The sequence below is a fragment of the Neodiprion pinetum genome, chromosome 1 (genome assembly GCF_021155775.2).
Source record: "Neodiprion pinetum isolate iyNeoPine1 chromosome 1, iyNeoPine1.2, whole genome shotgun sequence".
Taxonomy (NCBI): Eukaryota; Metazoa; Arthropoda; class Insecta; order Hymenoptera; family Diprionidae; genus Neodiprion; species Neodiprion pinetum.
Genome location: NC_060232.1, coordinates 10,431,692 through 10,452,692, shown reverse-complemented (window position 1 = coordinate 10,452,692; position 21,001 = coordinate 10,431,692). Strand labels below are relative to the sequence as shown.

The 21,001-nt window shown below is 36.2% G+C and overlaps 2 protein-coding genes across 4 annotated transcripts in view; both read left to right on the top strand.

Moving 5' to 3' along the window:
* The window catches only part of alpha-Man-Ia (alpha-Mannosidase class I a), a 276,024-nt gene extending 263,629 nt beyond the window's left edge, over positions 1-12,395 (top strand). For all 3 annotated transcript variants that reach the window (XM_046637262.2, XM_046637264.2, XM_046637263.2), the window contains 6 exons: positions 1,116-1,295; positions 3,283-3,496; positions 7,661-7,885; positions 7,980-8,185; positions 8,294-8,488; positions 8,638-12,395. In XM_046637262.2, the coding sequence (XP_046493218.1) occupies positions 1,116-1,295; positions 3,283-3,496; positions 7,661-7,885; positions 7,980-8,185; positions 8,294-8,488; positions 8,638-8,760 (1,143 nt within the window). In that variant the 3' untranslated portion in view covers positions 8,761-12,395. The remainder of the gene's footprint in view (positions 1-1,115; positions 1,296-3,282; positions 3,497-7,660; positions 7,886-7,979; positions 8,186-8,293; positions 8,489-8,637) is intronic.
* Positions 12,396-15,358: 2,963 nt separating this feature from the next.
* The window catches only part of LOC124224951 (xaa-Pro aminopeptidase 1), a 42,317-nt gene continuing 36,674 nt past the window's right edge, over positions 15,359-21,001 (top strand). The window contains exon 1 of the mRNA XM_046637261.2: positions 15,359-16,012. Within this exon, the coding sequence (XP_046493217.1) occupies positions 15,973-16,012 (40 nt within the window). The 5' untranslated portion in view covers positions 15,359-15,972. The remainder of the gene's footprint in view (positions 16,013-21,001) is intronic.

Below are 21,001 nucleotides of genomic sequence, written 5' to 3'. Positions count from 1 at the left end.
CAATAACATTAAATTTCCGATACGGTACAAAGATTTTATTTTATGTACTCGTAACACCTATCAAATTCTCACGCATTACGAACAATGTGTGTGTGAAAAAGAACAAAACTTGTCACCACATCGCTATTTAGCAACCTGTAGCTTTCGGCTGTGGGGCTTGGCTTCGATTAACAAACTGGTGATTAGGTAAACAGCGCAAGTTCCATTTGTGTTATTACTAAAAGGGTAAACAACGCCTGTTGCCGCTGCGAGCTTGGTACGTTATACATGCGTCCATAAACCAAACGATTTTAATCGCGTTGTGTCGGCGTATCTGCGAAGCTACTGTTAAAATTTCAATTATTCCAAAGTGACCCAGGGAAAAAAACAGCCTAATTTTAAACGAAAAAATTTAGAGTTATACGAGATCCCAGAAGTAAAATTATTGGAACCCTTTTTAAATTATAAAAAAAAAACCTTTCTCAAAATTATTAATATTCACATTTGCTCAGGTTTTGTCTATCTGCCTGACTTTTCACTCAGAACGTTTGAACTAAATATGAAGCAAAAATTTGAAAAGGAAAAAAAAAGCTAATTAGCGGTAAGAATTAGCAAATTTCGCGAAGCACGTTTCACAAGTCCCACAGTTTAACCAGTGGCTTTCCAAACCATTTCGAAAACCGCACAAATCATGAAAGCTTTCGACGGACGATCGACGATTACACCAATTTGATGAAATCGAGCGGTGCAAGTTAATATTTCTTTGATTGTACGCCGAGACCGCGTGTCCGGCGTCTTTGCTGAAACGTTGGTAAAACGTGGCACAGTTTGGGTCACGCGAATCGCTGCTCAGGGCGCGGAGATCAAAGCCGAAAAGAAATATCATTTCCATGAATATCTTCAATTCCGAAACAAGCTTCCATACACGGTTGTTCGTATAAAAAGAATCCGCTGAAGTCGGTTCGAACTATTTATTTGTCCGAATTCACCGGCTATAGAAACAAATTCCACCTTCAGTCCGACGTCGAGAAAGGCGAGAGGATAATTTCCAGATAATTTGCCTGCATGTGAATGGCAATAATGATTTCTGACCATTTTTCTAACTTTTTTTTTTTCTTTTCTTCATCTTTTTGCAGAACAACGAGGTTTCCGTCTTCGAGACCAACATCCGGTTCATGGCCAGTCTTCTCTCCTGCTACGCTCTCACCGGCGATGTCATGTTCCGTGACAAGGCCGCGCAACTCGGTGAACGTCTACTTCCTGCCTTCGAGACTGAAACTGGAATTCCTCACTCGCTTATAAATCTTCGTACCGGGGTGAGCGCCGAGTTCCAATTTTCAATCCAATTATCCGCATGTTTCACTGAAAAATACCGTCGCCAATTTTTCACCTTCCTCTCCATTTTCAATATCATCCTCGTTTTTCCCACGCCATTTTTCACCCGCTGTAACTGAAGCTGACAATTATTTTTTCATCCTTTAACAATAACAGCGACGTTGGTTACAAAATCTCGCAAACGTGTGAGAGACTATCGATAGAATTGGCCGGATTTTCAGTATGTCACGGCGATATATGTTATTTGATGTCAAGTTACCCTTGAAGCTTTTTAATCTGTAAAAATCGCGTGATCCGTAGATAACGAAAAGACCATTTCCCACCCTTGCAAAGCCTGTATCTCAGAAACTGATTTTTGGGACTTGTGTCCGTGTGAACTTTTGATCGGAATGATATGTACTTTGGATAACCTACCGAAAATCCAGTCAATTCGACCGCGAGCCAATTGCCACAAGGATTCGGCGGAGTCCTTTCACTTTGATTTTTTACTTCTTCTCTCCTGGAGTAACGTGAACTTTTCAGCGATATTTAACGAGGTTGAACGATTTCTTCGTGTGCATGGAGATATTAGAGTTGTTGAAGAAAAATTATGAGCGAAAGAACGTCGCGCGATATAATATGTCAGAGAAAGTTGACTCGGATAAAGTTTTAGGGTACACGATAGCCCGACTTTTCGAACTTTTCCGTACTTACATGGTCGTTATAGTTTATCTTGGAATGACGTGGCAGAAGTTCCAAGTCCGAGTTCCTCGGGCAGGTGTCCTTAACGAGTAAAGGTGGACAAATATAATTACGCGATATATTTGTTCCGCAATATGCCGCCTGTGTACTTTTTCCTCTCTTTGACAAACATCAACCCGGCTGTCGATCGATTTTTGTCGAGAATTAAGCTTCGGCGAAGACGACGAATGCTCCAGTTATATGTCACGTTCTGTCGTATTATTGGGGAAAATGGCCTTGTAGAAACCTTGACAATCCATTTGATCACACAGCTGAAAATGATTCATAATTGAAAATTTATTTGCCTTGGTGATAAAAATATAGATCGAAAAGTAGATTCGCTTACAGTTAGTGTTCGCTTCTGAAATGCAATTTAAAACTGTTTATTTTTATTTTTCTCTTCAATAAATGACGGTATTGAGTTTTTATCCAGACAACGTGGTTGTAAAATTTATTGAACATGCATCATGTTTAAAGTATAAAAATATTACTGTGGGAAGATTTCGCCGACCAATAAGATTGGATTATTTGGCACATGCGCGGTTGATTTTCAAGTTCCAAGAGATTGTCCCGGTATAGACGTCTAACGATGCGCGTGGAAAATAGATCCATTTCATATGCCCCTAAACAGATTATACAACATTTACCACCCTCACTGCGTTTACTATAACTATCAAATTAATGTATCATACGTATTATGTAATAATGATAACCGTGCAATATCGTAATCTTGATCCTGATTGCATCGATTAAAAATCATTTCCTGAGTTGATAATCCGTCTAATCGTTCCTGCAAATAGCACAACCTCGATATCTATTTTGATTACTGATGCAGATTACGATCACACTTGAATCGAGTATAGCCATGAATTATTGTTTAACCCTTTGAGTCATAGTGATAAGTATTCTTACCATCTATTTCACATCCATTTTTTGTATATTTAGAAAATTTTTCAACATTCGGTTTTTTTGCTATTTCTGATACTATACTAATAGGTTTTCAATACTCGATAGTAAATATTGCGATATAATTTAAATTATTATTGTTAGAAATAAATTGATTGAAAAAAATCGTGAAAATTGAAGGAATAATTCTTTGCCGAGAAAGTTACCTCTTTACACATATACATTTCTGACATAAATTATAAGTTTTTGGGGTCGCTGATTACAAATCTGCTATCGGAATTGTGACTCGAAGGGTTAACGTACTTGAGACCGAGACGCCGTTGATAAAACGTTGTATTTCAGGTTAGCAAAAATTACGCCTGGGCCAGCAGTGGTTGCAGTATCTTGTCGGAAATCGGTACGATGGATCTGGAGTTTACATACCTCAGCGACGTCACCGGCAATCCAATATACAAGGAAAAGGTCAGGAGGGTACGAACGGTGCTGAAGAACCAGAACAAACCCAAGGGTCTTTATCCGAATTATATTAATCCCAAGACTGGAAAATGGGGACAGCGTAAGTATTAAAATCAAGGCATAAAACCTAACGTTCGATGTTCTCCAATTCCCCCATTGTTTAGTCATTTTTCGAGAAGAAGAAACTTGGATACCATTCTTCCATTATTGGCAAAACTTTGAAGGTTCTCCGCGCGACTTCGGATCGATAAAGTAATTGTTTCAGCCGCCGTGCAATCCTTTACAAGAATGGCGAGTGCCAGAAGCCAGAGCTTATGATTCGATCGCATGATTCTGGACAAGCAATTTCCACGTTCCCGGTTAGGCTAGAAGTTACTTCAATGGTGTCCTGCAGGAATAGGAGTTGGAATAATTCAATCTTTCCAATCTATCACCCTGGTTTCTGATCCAAAATAGAATCAGCGTGTCTTGTAAATTATCCTCCATCCTTGGAAATTGTTATACGTACCAGTTAATAGCTTTTATCGGAATCGCCGAGGAGGAGAGGGTACCAGAAGAAGCGAGACTTGTAATCGAGAATTTTACAAAGTGAAGTACACATTAACGTTTATTATTGCCCCGCAAAGCGAAGGAGAAACGACGCTCGTGAGACGCTGTGCAGATTGTTTTAAAAAATTGAAGCTGGATTACAGTAATAACGGTGAGGAAAAATAGTCTGGCTGAATGTAACGTGAGAAGTGGGCAGCGGAGATAAACGCCGAAGAGCCTCGGCGAGCCCTCAGCTCCTATAAATATACCTCTTTATTACTGTAATTTCATTTAATAAATCTTTCCGGCTTCTCGGTAAATAGATTTTTAATCCGTCGTACCGAGGAAACTAAATCCATCCGCTCGGAGTATTCGTTACATTGTTTAAAAGTGTTCGAGAATCGCCCCGCGGATGAGTTTCCTGCCATCCTGAACCCCCGTGCCCGTGAAATCGGGGCGAAATGTCTACCGCGGTATAAAAAATAAATAAAAAGGTGTATATCGCCCAGAACACGAAATTCCATCGCTTTGCCGAATATAACAAGGCGAAAGTACAAGGACGTAACAAGTATCGCGTTATGTGTAATTTGGCACAGATTTGCATCACGGGGTTTTTCGATACCAAAAAAAAACCAGGCGGACGGTTATCGAGTGATTAATTCGAGTGGATGAAGTCGTTATTCGGTTGAATAATGGTTCGGACTTTTTACGAATGATGAATCAAAGCAACGAAAAAATTCGATACTTCACATATTGGTATATGCCAGTATAATTGAACATATTTCGATGCATTTATAAATTTCCCTTTGTTATGGTTTATACTATAAGATTCTAGTACGTTATGTGTCGTTGTACGTAATAACGGTTTGAATATTATTGGAATTGCAAGAAAATGCGGTACAATTGAAAGATCGTGTCGAAACGCAGGGTTTGAATGTGGAGACTCGACCTTGTTTGTTGGATTATAATACTTGACGAAAAAAGTGAAACGACCGGGAAACGCGTGTAAAGTCCCTCGATGTGGGATCGGATGAGCGAAGACATTTTGAGGCTTTGGATGCGAAACATCGGAAAAGCGGGGCATCCGGTCCCCGACAGGCATCGACCTCTGACCGAGGGTGAGTTTCAATTCTGAACCGCGGAGTTTGTCAATTCCTGAACTAGGCATTGAGGCAATTCCTCCCTAACTTTTATATAATGTAACATTGTCGGGGTGGTGAAAAAGTGACGGAGTTGCCCGATCCACCTTTATACGTCTCGAAGGAAAGGCGCGAGGGTTGACAAAAGGATGCGAGGAAAATTTAGCCTCGAGGAGCCTTGGGGAGCAGCTGGTGATCGTGATAAATGATCGCAACGACAATAAGACGTTATTTAATACACAGTTACATCCATATTCCACATTCCTATTGTCAGATAACTCCTTATCGTACATTTGACTTCGCAGCTGTGTCGCACAGACACTTACGCGACAATCGTACCATTTACTTCCGCAGATGTAGATATACTCTAAAATAAATTCAACGACAAAGTTGATGCATGAAAGTTCGTGCAATTTCTGAATAATGTTCAAGAAGTTGGCTTTTTACAATTTGATGTATGATTTGTTTAAGCGTGCGCAGTGAGGATTTATCCTGAACAAGCATCGTTAAAGTAGCGTGACTAATTTCAGCCTCGCGAAGTATTCGAAATGGTAATTACAAAGGAAGAATAACATCATTCACCGGTCGGCTGAAAAATATCAATTACACGTTACAACATCGGTTGCAACAGTATTTTTCTTTTTTTTTTTTCCTTTCCATAGACCAGTGAATGATAGGAACATTTTTGCTCAAACTTAGATTTTAATTTCTGAACTTCATATTAGTCTAAAAGAATAATAAGTGCAGATTTTCCCGCGTAAATGTACACAATAATTATATTGATAAATTCACGGATTATAAATTGAAATTTAAAACTACGGTATAATATTGAAATGTAAATTTATAAGAAACAAAGAAGTGAACAGATTGCTTGAACGATAACAATGATATTGGAGAAAATGAAATTCGATATGAGACGTAAGGAAAAATCATTCAATTACTCAATTAGGTGTTTATTAGCTTGTCTGATGGCTGAAAAAATATAAAGGTGAATAAATCTGTTGCGATGACGGTTTTTACGTCATAAAAATTAACTGCAAGCGTTAAACGCGTGTCGTTTTACAAAGTATCGAGTTAAATTATAGAGTACACCGTTCCTCTCGTGCAGCAGCGTATTTTCGACCAAGCCGAACGCCAAGATCATCGCCGAGGGTATAAGAACCCGAAAGCTTCGACACGTATTAAGCCAGCTCGTACATTTTTACGTTATTTTGATAGCTGAATAAATTAGCAATAACAATTTACTATAATAACGTCGTTATTTATCGTTCCGCAAGGCTGGTAGCTGTTTCACAAATGTTACCCGCAGGTAACCGTCCAGTGTTATGCAAACACAGGTGTTATTATTGCTCGTAATCGGGTTGTGCGTTTCAAACGTGTCGATTTATCCCGAGGATGATTTACGTAACAGCGAACTAGGTATATTTCAAAATAACAAATGTACGAAAAACTGTGTTCTTGGACATTTTATTTTATTCGTTGTCGAAAAGTTTCTCGCTTTATCCACGAAATCGACGTATTGCTGGTATCATATTTTACGAAGAACACGAAACTTGGCAAAAACGGTTTTCAAAATATATCAGATTACACGAAGATTTTCTCGGAAACTTAAAACATGGCCAAGAATTTGTAAAATTAAAAATAAATTCTCCAGTGACACGAAGGAACATTTTTTATATTTGTTGAAGGTTCTCGGTAGGTTGAATTTTTCTGAAAATCTCATGTGGAATTATTGGTATCCAGGTACGAGGAGTAATTATCATCAATACATTATTTTTCACATTTTTAATTTCAGTGGAACAAACAAAAAACCATTTCCAAAATTTTTCTGAAATAACATTTTTTTTTTTTATGGATTTGTAAAATTTTTTAGATTGACTTTTAATAAACGAGTTTATATATCAAACAAATTAAGTTATTCCACTTCATCCCGGGTTTGCGTACTTCGCATTTTTTATTCGAAATTATTCTTTGATTTTCGGCTGATACATATTCAAAGACACTTGATTTTCATACTTTCAATCTTATTTCTACTACAAAGCCAATTAAGCTTACGATTTCTCTGGGATGTCACTTGACGCTTTGGTTTGAATTAAAATTACCTCATGTAAAAACATGTAAATACTTATATTAAGAAAAAATAATTGACACATAAAATATCGATAAGAACACAGACAGAATGGAAACAAATCCTCTTGAAAACGTAACTCGGTTTAACTGTACGTAAGTTTAGACACGGGTTAAATATATTTTCAACTCAATTTACGAATATACTCTGCTTTAAAAATTTGTTGAATAACAATTGTTCTCATTTTTAGTATTTATTGATTCAACTTATTTTTATCGCACTCTCATTCCCTGTGAGAAATCATTACATGAGTACATTGCAAAGTTTTACAATTGTAAGGGTGTTAAAATTAGACATCTGAATCAGACCGTAGTTTCGTCTATCGAAAAAAGTTTCTTCTAATGAAAAAAACTATTCTTCTTCACCCTCGACAGTTTTTGTGAATAATATCAATGTTAGGTGTATCTCTTAAACAGTTGCTAATTCTCTAAAATAGTTATTCACTAAATCCTATCCTCTCATCTTACAGATCACATGTCCCTCGGTGGTCTGGGCGACAGCTTCTACGAGTATCTTCTGAAGGCGTGGATCCAATCGGGCAAAGAGGACACTGAAGCCAGAGAGATGTGGGACGACGCGGTAGCTGCTCTCCTCAATCACATGATAATCAGATCTCCAGGTGGACTTTTGTACGCTTCGGATTTGAAGTACGATCGTCTGGAACACAAAATGGGCCACTTGGCCTGCTTCGCAGGTAATAATTACAAGGAGCTTAATATAGTTACTTACAACGTACGTCTCATCCAATGATAATACTCGATTACCAATTGCCGTGTCTGTTGTGACAGGTGGGATGTTTGCAATGGGTGCCAAGAGCCTGGAGAACGAGATATCGGATCACCACATGGAAGTTGCTGCTGATCTGACCAACACCTGCCACGAGTCTTATGACCGTACGGCAACAAAGCTTGGACCGGAAGCTTTTCACTTTATTGAAAACAACGAAGCCAAGAGCTTGAAGAACGGAGAAAAATACTACATCCTTCGACCAGAGGTTCGCTCTCCGCGTCTGATTCGCCTAAAATTTTAGAATTATTTTCTATTCTGTATAGGATTCACACGTCTTGATCATGTTTTTGATTTCTTACTCTTCCCTTTGTAGACTTTTGAGTCGTACTTTATCATGTGGCGGCTAACAAAGGATCCAAAATACAGAGAATGGGGATGGGAAGCCGTTCAAGCTTTGGAGAAACACTGCCGAGTCGACGGAGGGTTCACCGGATTGACCAATGTCTACCTCTTAGACACACCCAAGGATGACGTTCAGCAAAGTTACTTATTTGCCGAAACTCTCAAGGTAGTTTTTGCTCTCTTAGTCACGTGTCTTGGAAAATTTCCTGTAACTTATCAGATACAAACGTTCATTGATTCGAGACTCTCTCGTTAAAGTGCAATATTATTTGATCGATGTCTTTGTAATAAAAATTCTCTCATTCTCTTTTACAGTATCTTTACTTGTTGTTCAGCGACGACGATCTCATCAGCTTAGACGAGTGGGTGTTCAACTCGGAAGCGCACTTTATTCCGATTAGAGGCAACCCGTTGTACCGACCGGCGAATGCCGTATAATTAGCCTAATTCTTGCTGGACTCGTTCAACGAATGATGATTCCCGTTTCATGGACTGGCGAAGACGGATTAAATCAACCGTGAAAGTTGATGGTGGATGCAGAAAGAAGGAAACGAGATGAAATTAATTGTTATTAACAATCTCATTGAGATATTAGAGATCGAATTGAAACAAACTCTTGCTGGCAGTCGCAAGACGCACTCTGAATAAGGTACAGCAGAGCAGCGATACTTGCAGTCTCAAAAAATCCTGACTGTATATGACAGCGTATCCATGATTAAAGTAATTCAACGCGATATACCAGCTAATGATAATTATTTAAGTTTAAAAATCTTTGTACATATACCTACCTAAACAATGTGAGAGTTAGTGCTTATATGTCCGTCAGTTACATACATAGGTAGATTTGAATAACAAGTAAAACTAAACGAATAATAATATTAATATCGTAAACGATAATTATGTTGTTTGGTGATAAGATATTCAGTGTTTGTTTTTTTTTTTTTTTTTTTTATTATTTCGGTATTCATCCTCTAGAAGTTGTAGAGAGATCTACGTTTGAATCGGCAATTTGGTAATCATTTTGTAAATTTAATACAAAAATATTAAACCAAAAGACGTATAGTAGCTGATGATAATACCTATAATATATATGTATATATATATAGACGAATATGTGTGAGTGGTGTAATAATCAAAGGATGCAGGAGAATTTTGACTTACGTATATGTAGAAACTAAGGCTAATCTCCCATTGCAGCGAGGAGGGAATCCATGTAAAAAGAGAGACATGTGCTTGGAGAAGAAATTTTACTCTTATTTATTACTGAATTTAAAAGTCAAGTTGACTATGAATGCTGAATCGTAGGGAAAGTTGTTCGTATATCAATTATTTAAAATAGTACGATTGTTTATTCAAATTTGAAAAGTGATCGGAAAAAGATATTGTGGTAATGTAATTTGAAGTAATTGCTAATTCAATTTTTTTTTTCTTCAATTTTAAGGCCATGGAACCTGTCGACAAATATGAAAATACGATCAATTATCAGATCGAATTGTCAGTACTTGTTTAAAGGCGATGCGATAATTGAGATCATGATGTATTGTTGTTACCAGACGACAATATATCGAAATATATTTGCACGAATTGAAAAATTTGTCGACTAGTTAGGGCCCAGAACTGATTCGTGAGATTTGTTTCAATCGAATTTAGCCTAACAATACAAGAAGCAATCACCCCGTATTTACCGATTTTAATAATGTGCGTTTTTCAAATTAGTGAGGTTTAATGAAATGAAACTGATTCAATTGCGGTAATTGACCTGTCGCAAATGTGTAATGTAATAAACTAGCGAATCAAGTGTGTGCATGAGGTGCGGCGGAATCTGAACTACGGTATAAAATTGGAGAGAATAAATAAATGAATAAATAAGTATAAGTCCGTTCGCGTAAGGTGTTACGTAGTCACTGACGCATAGTGAAAATTATACGAATAGACTTGTATATAAAATATTTGAAGAAAGTCATATTCTATTAAAGTGAAAGATAAATAAATAAATAAATGAAAATAAAAGGACGTAGTTGTAGTTCAGTGGTAGAGCAGCGTGTTCGTTTAGCGCTTGAAACATTAGATAAAATAACATCTTGCTCGGCAATGCATACGTGAAATCGATCAGTGTACTTATGAACTGCGATGAAACGAAAATAAAAGTTGAGGAAGAGATCGGTACGTTTATCCATATGAAGATTGGATTCACCGTAGCGTTATAAGGCTGTATCGGTGTTTTCGTTCTAACGATAAATAAATTTTCATGTAGCGCCTTTACATTTAAAATTTCAAACAAAGAACAATCAATACACATCGTATTGCCAGTCTACGGCGCACAAGATACTCAATATATTGACATCCTGTTAATTTTGCGCTTTTCAATCTACGTTTGTGAATTTTAGCAAGTATAAGAAAATACACATTCACTGGGGTTTCAATTATTTTGTGCGAAACGTGGTTTATCAAACTAGCAAAAACTCGATCATATTAACTACGATGGGGACATTTTGAAACACGTTTTGTTTTCTTCAGTGACAGTAATTGTTGAGGATCAAGCAAGAATGAAGAAATCATAAATTTGATGTAAAATAAACCTGGTTCGAACAAAAATCCAATATCATTGCTTCGATCGTACATCCGACTTCAGTAATTTGGGTTGGATTTAAGTATTTGAAAAATAACTGTGTGTCAGACGCGTTGAGAACATTTTTATGCCTTTTTTATAACCGTTTGGCAAAAATGTTTCAGTTTCGTTAGTGCAACTTTCAAATAACAGCTAGAAACCTCAGTCTTATCTAAACATCTCTATCAACAGAGAAAATGATACATAAACCTTTTGTACACATTTGTGCGATGACGTTTTCTTCTCTGAAGAGTTCAAATTGAAGTCAGGCGATCTACTTAGAATTTGTAGTAACCAGGAAATGCTACACCAAAAGTTTATCGGTTTTTCATTTTTACGTGATCATCGTTTATTACCGGATCTGCGTAAATGAAAATGTGCTGTAAAAAATGTGTTTCTTAATTTTTTCAGTTCCGTTGCGCAGTACAAGACATAATATTTCAACATTCGCTAAAATTCTTACCTACAGAACACAATCATCTACGGCAATACGCACGCAATCGAGACATTGTACTTTTATATCATGGATACAAATACGTTTCGTATACATATATATACACATACATCTTACTATACTAAGATTGCATTCTGTATGTAATGTGTACAGTGTACGTATATAGTAAGCGTATGTTATACATCAATAAGTTGTATGATTTTGACACAAATCCATGTCTTCTATCTTTTTTTAATTTTTTTTTTATTGAAACACTTGTTTCAGTTTCTGATATTAATTGTTCGATACTCGTAATATATTTTTTTGCGTCGAAACTTCACCTATTCAATTCTCGACATTGATCGAACGTATTTTACGAAATTTTTTTCTTAACGAGGCATGGATTCTCTAGCGAAAATCATTTGCTGACCAGATTACTTCGGTTTATTTTTATTTTTTTCTTTTCTTTTTTTATTATGCAATAAATACCTACATAAACAACTGTCGGTTGACAATAGTATGCATATATGAAATAATGTACGGTGAACCCTTATACACAACCACGTATATTATTATAATAATATAATAATCTATACATACATTTGTGAATAGATATTTAATAATTTATTGTTAATCAAAGTGTTGACGTATTTTATTTTGACGGTATAACCATAAATATTTGGGAGCTTGGGTACTGTAGTAATGAATAACCGAAATTCATACTCATCGTATAATAATATGCGTTTGTTAAATAAATTATAATAAGTTTGACAACTCATACCATCAATAGGATACCTATAATCTACGATTTCGTAATATGTGTACCAGAAGTTTAGCCACTCAAAGTAACGACAAACAAGAGAAAACACATTTTTTCCACCAAAATCACAATATTGTAAATATACAGTATGCTGTAGTGATAATCACTAATAATAACAGTAATATTATTAATATAAAATAACGGGGTTTACTTTTAACAATTTTATGTGATTCTTATTTTATTATAGTTAAATAAATATTGATACTATACAATTTTGTACAATGACAGCTCTCGTGACGCATTTCCATTGAAAACTGGCAAACTTACCACGTTTTCAATGTTTTTTTTCTTCTTTACATTTCTATTTGTTAATCTTTTGAATCGGAAAAACTTCTCAGTTTTTTGAAAAATAACCGAGTTGACAATTTATTCGTTTCACGGTGATACGTATCGATATTTATCTGTGAGTTAAAATAATATTCCTAGTCACAATATCGGATCGAACACGATACGAAACGCATTGAATTTTAATGCGATTGTATAATTTTTTTTATCAGTCCTATCTGACTTGACTGTATCAGCGGATACAAGATTCATCGTATTTTATCATATTCTATAATATTTCTCATCTTATTATGAAAGTGTTGATACGAACTCTATCTTTTCCCATGATGTTTTATCTGTATAAAAAATCCGATGAATTCTTATCCTAAAATGACCATAAAAAATTCATGCCCTCCCTTGCTAACTAAAATCCCATCGAATTACGTATGTACGGTTATCACGAAAAAGATTTATATGAACTTAAGTGACCTTTGCGCAGTAGAAACTTAATTTTATCTCGTCGTAAGTTCGGCGTAAAAAACATCAATCGGATCATCTACGAAACAGTATCCTTTCAGATTGTATAGGAAAATCACAATGGCGCACTTGTATGCGTTAATGCGGATTTTAGTTGTGAAAAAAAAAAAGAATTCTCTCAAGTTCAAGCTAATATTAGAGGGTAGTTTTAAAACTGAACTAAATATCGATGAGACAGGTATTCTAAAATAAGTAGGTGACGTTTTGCAGATCGTGACGTAGCTGGTATTCGTGTGAAAACCGCAGATTCATAATTCGGAAATAAACTAATAATACGACACCACTTTACAGTGACGTAAAACTGAACCACGTATAATAATAGATCGGGGAAAAAATAGTAAGAAGAAAAAAATCGAGCCAATACTGAAATTATTATACACATATACAAGTGCGTACATCGCAGGATATTTCATAACTTTTACAAGTATATTTTTGCGCTGTTCGTGTTTTAGATCGCTAGTTAAATTCGAAACTTATGCCTCCCGTTATGTCAGGGAAAATTGTTTTGTGAACGTTTGAGTATGTACGACGTAATTTTTTCCAAAAATTAAATTCATTCTAGCGAGAACTTTGCTGTGAAGATTAAAAAAATTCGAGTTCAAATGACTTTATCGAGGAAACATAATTTCTATGAATTTCTAACCGTGAAACCCCGTCAACGCCGTAACTGCGGCTATTTCCACGTGTAATGTAATTTTAGACAGTTTTGACCTCTTGTTTCTGAAAATTATTCCATTTCGTCAGAGTCGAGTTGTCTCTACCTCCCTGAAAAAATCGTTGTGCCAATTCGTCTGACACTTTGCGCAGTTCTTTGTCCGAATGGAAGACTTGTACGAAATTTTCTTGAATCACTTTTAACTTTTTTTTGTTTGCGACAATTTTATTTATCTCAATTCTCGTGCGAACCTTCAATGTATAAATAATATACAAGTATATTCTTTATCCAGATAATATCCGAAACAAGTAGTTTAATTTGAACCTAATCTCGTAATTAACCGCTGTGAAAAAAAACAAGAATCATGTTCTGCAAATAATTTGATTTGATCATCGCAACCTTAAGTGGTTGAAATAAGATTCGGTAAAACTAGTAAAGGCTATTCTGTATTATAATGGATCACTTTCCTAATCACAAAGAGATAAAAAAAAATCTCGAAACGAATGTTCAAAAATCATACTAAGAGAAACGCGGAATGTTGTTCGAAAAATCGCAGAGTCTCCATCGATAAACGTTAATAAAAATTCAAGGAAAACGTTCAGACACGGTGGAGAAATTTCGCCAGTTCCAGATGGTGAATAATACCGAAAGACTGTCACCGCAAGACGAACGATACGGCGAATTGAAGCTCTGTGAGATTCCGGATCACCGTAACGAATGCCTTGATTCTTTTTATTTTCCCTTCCAGAAGCCGGAAACAAGCGAGTTAAATCATTCCCAATAAAATCGTCATCGGTATAAAACCGCGTCCAAGATCGTTGACTCATTTTTCAACTATCACCTTCGAATTCAAACCGTGAGTAATTGCTGTCGCCAGAGGGAAAGCTCATCGTCAGCTTCGTTTCAAATCGTAGTGAATTGAGTTGGGAAGATTGTATTGAACACCTGTAGGTGTGTGAAATAAACAATATTCGGGTGAAATTTAACCTCAGATCGTACGTTATGTGTAAAACGTGAAGTTGCAGTTCTTCTTGATCTTCATCAATATCTTTTTCAATTTCAATAATTTTACCTATAAAAAAAACGCGAAGTTGCAGTTCTTCTTGATCTTCATCATTATTTTCTTCAATTTCAATAATTTTACCTATAAAAAAAACGTGAAGTTGCAGTTCTTCTTGATCTTCATCATTATCTTTTTCAATTTCAATAATTCAATCTCATTACATTGTCTAAACAAACAATCATGTATTTCCTAGTTGGTATATTTATTTTTAAGCAAATTTATAAATCTTTTTCCTTTCTTTCCAAAACATTTTCATTCGTCTGCCAAATCCTATCAGCATCAAATTTTTCACTCGCCCGTTTTCGAGGTAATCGCGAAAAAAAGTCTTTCCCCAGCATATTTTTCTCTCCGTCAAATAGAGTGAAAAGTTCATCGAATCGATTAGTCAGTTGATTGTATTTTCAACGAACCTAAATCGTCGATAACAACGCGGTTTCAACACCGCGACGAGTCCCTTCCTTTCACGATCTCTGATATATTTCGAGTTCGCATATCTGACGTAACGTTTGACTCGAGGGTCAGGTATTCAAACACCGATCCGAGTATCCATAAACACCGGCGTGTTCACAAGTTCTAAGTAAACAGAGCCGAGGTGTAAATACTGAAGCCTGTAACGTGTGAGCCTAGAGAACGAGGGAGTCCCCAGTTAAATCCTTGGCCTCGCCGCGTTAAGATCTCCGAGAAAGATACGAAAATACCTCCTCCGAATCTTCTCCGTGATCCCCTCGAGCTTTCGTCCCCGATCCGGAGTGACGAACTCCGAGCGGTGGAGATGATCGCTTAGGTAGGCCGAAGCATCGGCTGCCAGATATGTCTGGCCTCTCGTCGCGTTCGCGTCTCGTTATCGTCTCGATGCCGATGTCGATGTCGAGGGCACCCTTGACTCCGTTGACGCGGTGAACCTCGGCGAACCTGGACGCCAAGAATTCTGCTGCACGGTGTCGAGTGGTGCGCTAAAAATACGATACGAAACACCCCCGTATCTCCGTCGAGTGTACGCGGTGTTAAAGTGGTAAAAATAAGCCGAAACCCGAGTTTAAATACCCGGCTGTGTGTTTTTTTTTATTTTTTATTTCACTATATATTTTTTTTTTATTTATTTATTTTTATTTTCTTTTTTTTCTGTAAAATCTATCCGCGTATTATTCTTCTTATATTATAAGCGATCGGAGAGACTGCCTGCTTGCTCGGGTTTTTAACTCGATTGTTCGTTATTCGAAAATTAGTGAAATAGAATTGGAGATAAGAAATAGAAGAGAGAAAAAAGAAAATGAACGAACTTTACGTCTTGGGGATCATCTGTATGTTGGGTGAGTTTTGTTCTTCAGCTTTTTATGATCGACTTTTACGATACTTTATTTAATCCGGCTTCGCTCGCACGTTTTGAAAAGCGATTATGGATCCTGATCGACAGTAATGTCTTTCGGTTGCGTCATTTCGATTTGTTATAATATGGATAGATGGTGGAACTGATGTAGGGATCCGAATCGTTCACCTCTTGTTTAGGGGACCGATGCGAAGCTTGACTTTGATTGATAAAATGAGAAATGACATATTTCAGCAATGTGAAATTCATTTTACTTTAATAATTATCGACAATTTATAATGGTTGTATATGAAAAATGAAAGTATAACGTTTTCTTTCGCATTTTTCTCACGACGGAATTTGCATCACAGACTGATTGATAGAGATGTTTGAGTTTCAATTGATGAATACTTCGAAGAAAAATTCAAGTTTTTTTAAGAATAGCTTGCCCGAATCGTAAGGAGACAGTTTAATCGTAATTAACTGACTGAATTTTCATTCGTTCATTGTACAATTGAAGTGTAATTCTACTCTGATAAAACCACACACACGGTGTCTCAGCGAAAAATCATTGCAACGTAAATAAATTTGTATTTTTTTACTTTTTCAATCTTGTGTACGAATTTTTATATCACGACGTTGGGGTCGAAAAAATTTGTTACTCGATCATTTTCTTCTCGGGATAAATTGAATGTCGAATAAAACGGTGGAATTCTGATCACTCTAAAATGTACAGACGGATGTTGAAATTTAAAAATCACCATGAAGTTAGTTGAGCGTGAAAATCACTAAATGAATCCCATTTTACAGTAACCAAAATTTGATGGAATTTCACCATCTTGCCTTAAGATAATATTTATTCAATGCGCAGAGTTTAAATTACCGAGCAATCATTCTGGCTTGAATTTCTCGTTGCGATTTCGCAAGCAAATATTTTCGTTTTCCCCACGTGTTCTCAAAATTTCCTCAAGTATGAATTTATGCCACTGAAAATGCTTGCCAAGTCTATCGAACGAATCCGATATCAGTCTCGTTCTCGCCTGCTTTCTATGAATAATTTTAAGATGCGTGACAGTGCGAAAAATCTGTGGTGAAAATTGTTCATAAATCTGGAAAGAGCGTTAAAAATATAATTGAGTATCTTCACGTAATTCGGTTTTTAAACGATTGAAGAAGCGTAATAAATTGCACAATAACTCTCGCTTTCCGAAGGGAAACGCGATCGGTTATGAAGCGTTTCCAATCTGCACAACTAAAAATCCGTAAAAGTTGGTAATTTTCCTACTCGACAAGTGTCAGTGAGAACACGTGTTTTCAGCCTCAAAGAATGACACGGTAAAAATATAATGCGGACGAAACGCGGCTGCCGATTATAAGCGTGGATAAGAGAATGTAATGAATTTCATTTTTTCAAATCACTATAGAAAGCGTGAAAATGTTTTTTCAGCATATCCGAAGATGAGAACACACAAATCGTCGATTTATACTTTGATTCAACTATGATTTTTCTTTGAGTTCTATATTAATTCGACACTTATCGGTCCCGAGAATATAAATGCGGAACTAAAACACGACGAAAGGTCATCGATTTTGCGTTTGTTTTCTCGGCGAAAAAAATTCAACAACTCGCGTCTTGACAACTTGAGAGTCTTTTTGTCCGTATTTGAATACGAATAGTAATGATGACGAAATAAGGTGTGTTTGAGTTTAAAGTGACAGAATATTTTTAAATAAAATTTAAACTCCGGTTTCAACCGGTATTACTTAAATATTGTAAAATATTTCGAAAGCGTGAAAAACATCCGTAGATGCCGACTGGAAATGAGTTTACACCGCTTTTGTACGTCAATTTTCACGGTATTTCTTCATTTTCAAAATAATTAAATAAACAACGGTTTTTTACGTACAGCTAGAAATGTCTTGCAGACTCCAATTTCATTTCCGTATATTCCCGAAAGAATTTCCGCCGACTGAATTCAAGGTGTTTGAAATTGATGTCTTAAAAATCAACTGACTCTAAAACAGCTTCAACTTTTTCAGTACGTAGTGATATATCGCATTTTTTCGTTTCATTATTTCGTACATGCACAAGTGACTGTTTTTAGACCTTGATATAAATATGCAGCCTGTACAGTTCGGACAAAATATTGCCAAAATTGCTAAAATTGAATAACGTATTCGATTCTATGCCCGAGGTGAATTGAATAATAATTACTCAGAAAATAATTTACTTCTTTTTGAGTGAAACTTCATTAGAGGGGATAGCTACAGAATGTTGTTATACAAAAAAACTTATTTAATATTTCAAATAAAAACTGGAAATTGCAAATTTTCCCTATCCTTCTCTCTCTCTCTCTCTTTCTCATTCTGCCTTGGAGTATTTAAAGTCACGATAAATCACGCATAAATTTCAGAAGTTTCACTTTTGTCGCAGATGACTGCCACACACGTGTTTTTATTTTTTATTTATTGTTTCTTTTAATCAATCTTACCAATGTTTTTTTTTAAAATCGTTACATTCAAAACTAAACCACGAGCTTATTAAAGTAAATCGTACAAGAAATCTAGCTGATGACAATTTGTCGTAGATCTTTTGTTTCATCAATTTTTGAATATCATTACAATATTTCAACCCAGTTTCGTGATTTCTTATAATCTCTCTGTATCGCCTCAAGACGATATTTCTTTTCGTAAAAATAAATTTCATCAAGACCGCATCTTTTGAGATCACGGTAATGATATTGTACAAAAGTAAAAAAAAAAAATTAACACAGATGTATATGAAACAGGTTTTTGTCCAGACTGTACAGTCTTAGCGTCCTGAAAGTTTTTCTTATTCGCAACCTCGGAAGTGACCGGTAATACAATCATGTAACATTTGAATAAAAAAAATGACGAGCAAAATCACAGCTTTTAACAACACATAATGACGATGATGTAAGGTCAAATAAATTGTGATCCGTACGTCGGTGCGAGTAAACGCGTAACGTGGACCCTCGAAATATGCTATGCAACAATTTAATCGGCGCTGATTTAAAAATAAACTAACTTATAATGCATCTTTAAATTCAAGGCAAACCCGAGGACACTTTGGGCTCGATTAAAAAAAAAAAAAAAGAAACAATCCTCACTCTTATCTTCATATTTATTGTCTGCTCGACGTTGACGTATGTATCGTGAAAAACACTATGATACATTTTCATTTCGCACAGAAGTAAAGAAATGAAAATGCTTCGGAGTGTTTTTGTTAAGAATCCCACTGTTAAGCTTTTTTCACGTTTGCGATACGTGGATTCAAATATTTTGGGACTTATACGTCAAGGTCAAAATCGACCCGTGCACCCCGTTAATGGACTCTCGGCTGATTTAATTTCGCATCGGCTGTAAATGATTGTACTGATTAAACCTCCGAACCGTTTATTTGTACCGATCGCAGTTTGAATAAAAATCGAGAAATTGAACGCGCTGATTATCGTCGGCGTCATAAGTTCAATGTCATACTTCCTCTTCGACCGTGAAGCGAGGGGGTCTATTTGCTAGTTATGTGGTCGCCGGTCAATTGCTCGGCTGATTGTGAGAGCTGCAGGTTGTGGTGTCAAATTTATCATTGTTAAACCCAGTGAATTGACGCCCCGCAACGGCACCTCGCATCCAGCCTTTTTCAGGATGGAAATCATACAATAAGTACAGGATATGTTTCTCTCGCCCGAAGCGATAAGGGGACTACAGTGCCACTTAAGTTTCAATGGTGGAAGAAACGTCGGCTCGGTTACTTTCTGGAACTCGTATCGATTTTTTCATTCACAAACCGAAAGACTTCCAGACACCCCGATGTTTGTATACTTGCGAAAAAAAAAAAAAAAAAATTTAAACAATATCGATGCAAATTAACCGCGCGAACGTGACTAAACGTCAGTTTTCTCAATTAGTGAAAGTTCGGTCATACTTGAGAACTTGGTGGTGGAAATTTAATCACTGCAGTTACGTGACACATCCGTCATTTACAACTCACATAATACGGAGATAAAAATAAGTGTATTTACTTGTTGGTGCCTTTTTTATTCAGAATCAACCTCATTCGAGTTCTCACAACACACGATGTGTTAAACATAAGACTGAAGAAATCCATAGCGGGTGACAGTGCGGTTATACCATGTGTCATGTTATAAATATACACAGATAGAGTTCATTTTGTGGCATTTTTAATCGATAAGACAAGAAAAATGTCACAGCGCAGAACAGGAACTCCGGCAAATGCTTTTGTAAACAATCACGGATGCGGGTATTACGAAACAGTCTTGAACGATTATCAACAGACATTTACCCAGAAAGTACATTCTAGTTACGATTACTAATTCCGTTCTGTGTTACTTGGTAGGGTTGCTGATTAATTTCACGACAGACGAATATCTTAAAATTCCTACTCGGAGTAAAAACCATTCCTCAACTCGTTACGGTGTAAAATTGCTGAAACATCGTGAGTACAACGTATATCATGATCGTTTACAGTAGCAGTTCCTGAGCTCGATGGTTACGGATAGTGAAAATTTTCTGAACGATTCCGACACCTTTTTCTTTATGAATAGATTGGAAACCGTTTCCAATCAATAAATAGCTCGAGGCTGGGACAAAATCTCGAACAATTGCATGCTTTTGAAAATCGTCAAATATCACTAACTTGACATAGTTGGATGAACTGTGAATTTTCGGTATTTAATTAATACCTGTGTTTTCTTTTTCCCTTCTACATACGGAAATAAATATCTGATTTACCTACAACTTCAGCGTTGTCGGTTTCGGTTTATTTAAACAAATGTATCATAGCTCAGAATCTTACGATGAGGTGGAGATTAAATTGAGTACTCTTTGAGTCCTTAGTCATCGCAATAATGAATGGACACGAATCCTTGGAATTATGTTGCATTTTATGATAAAACAATCCGCGGTGAATAAGTGATTGTTCGTGAAGCATTCGTCGTTCTTTTAACTATCA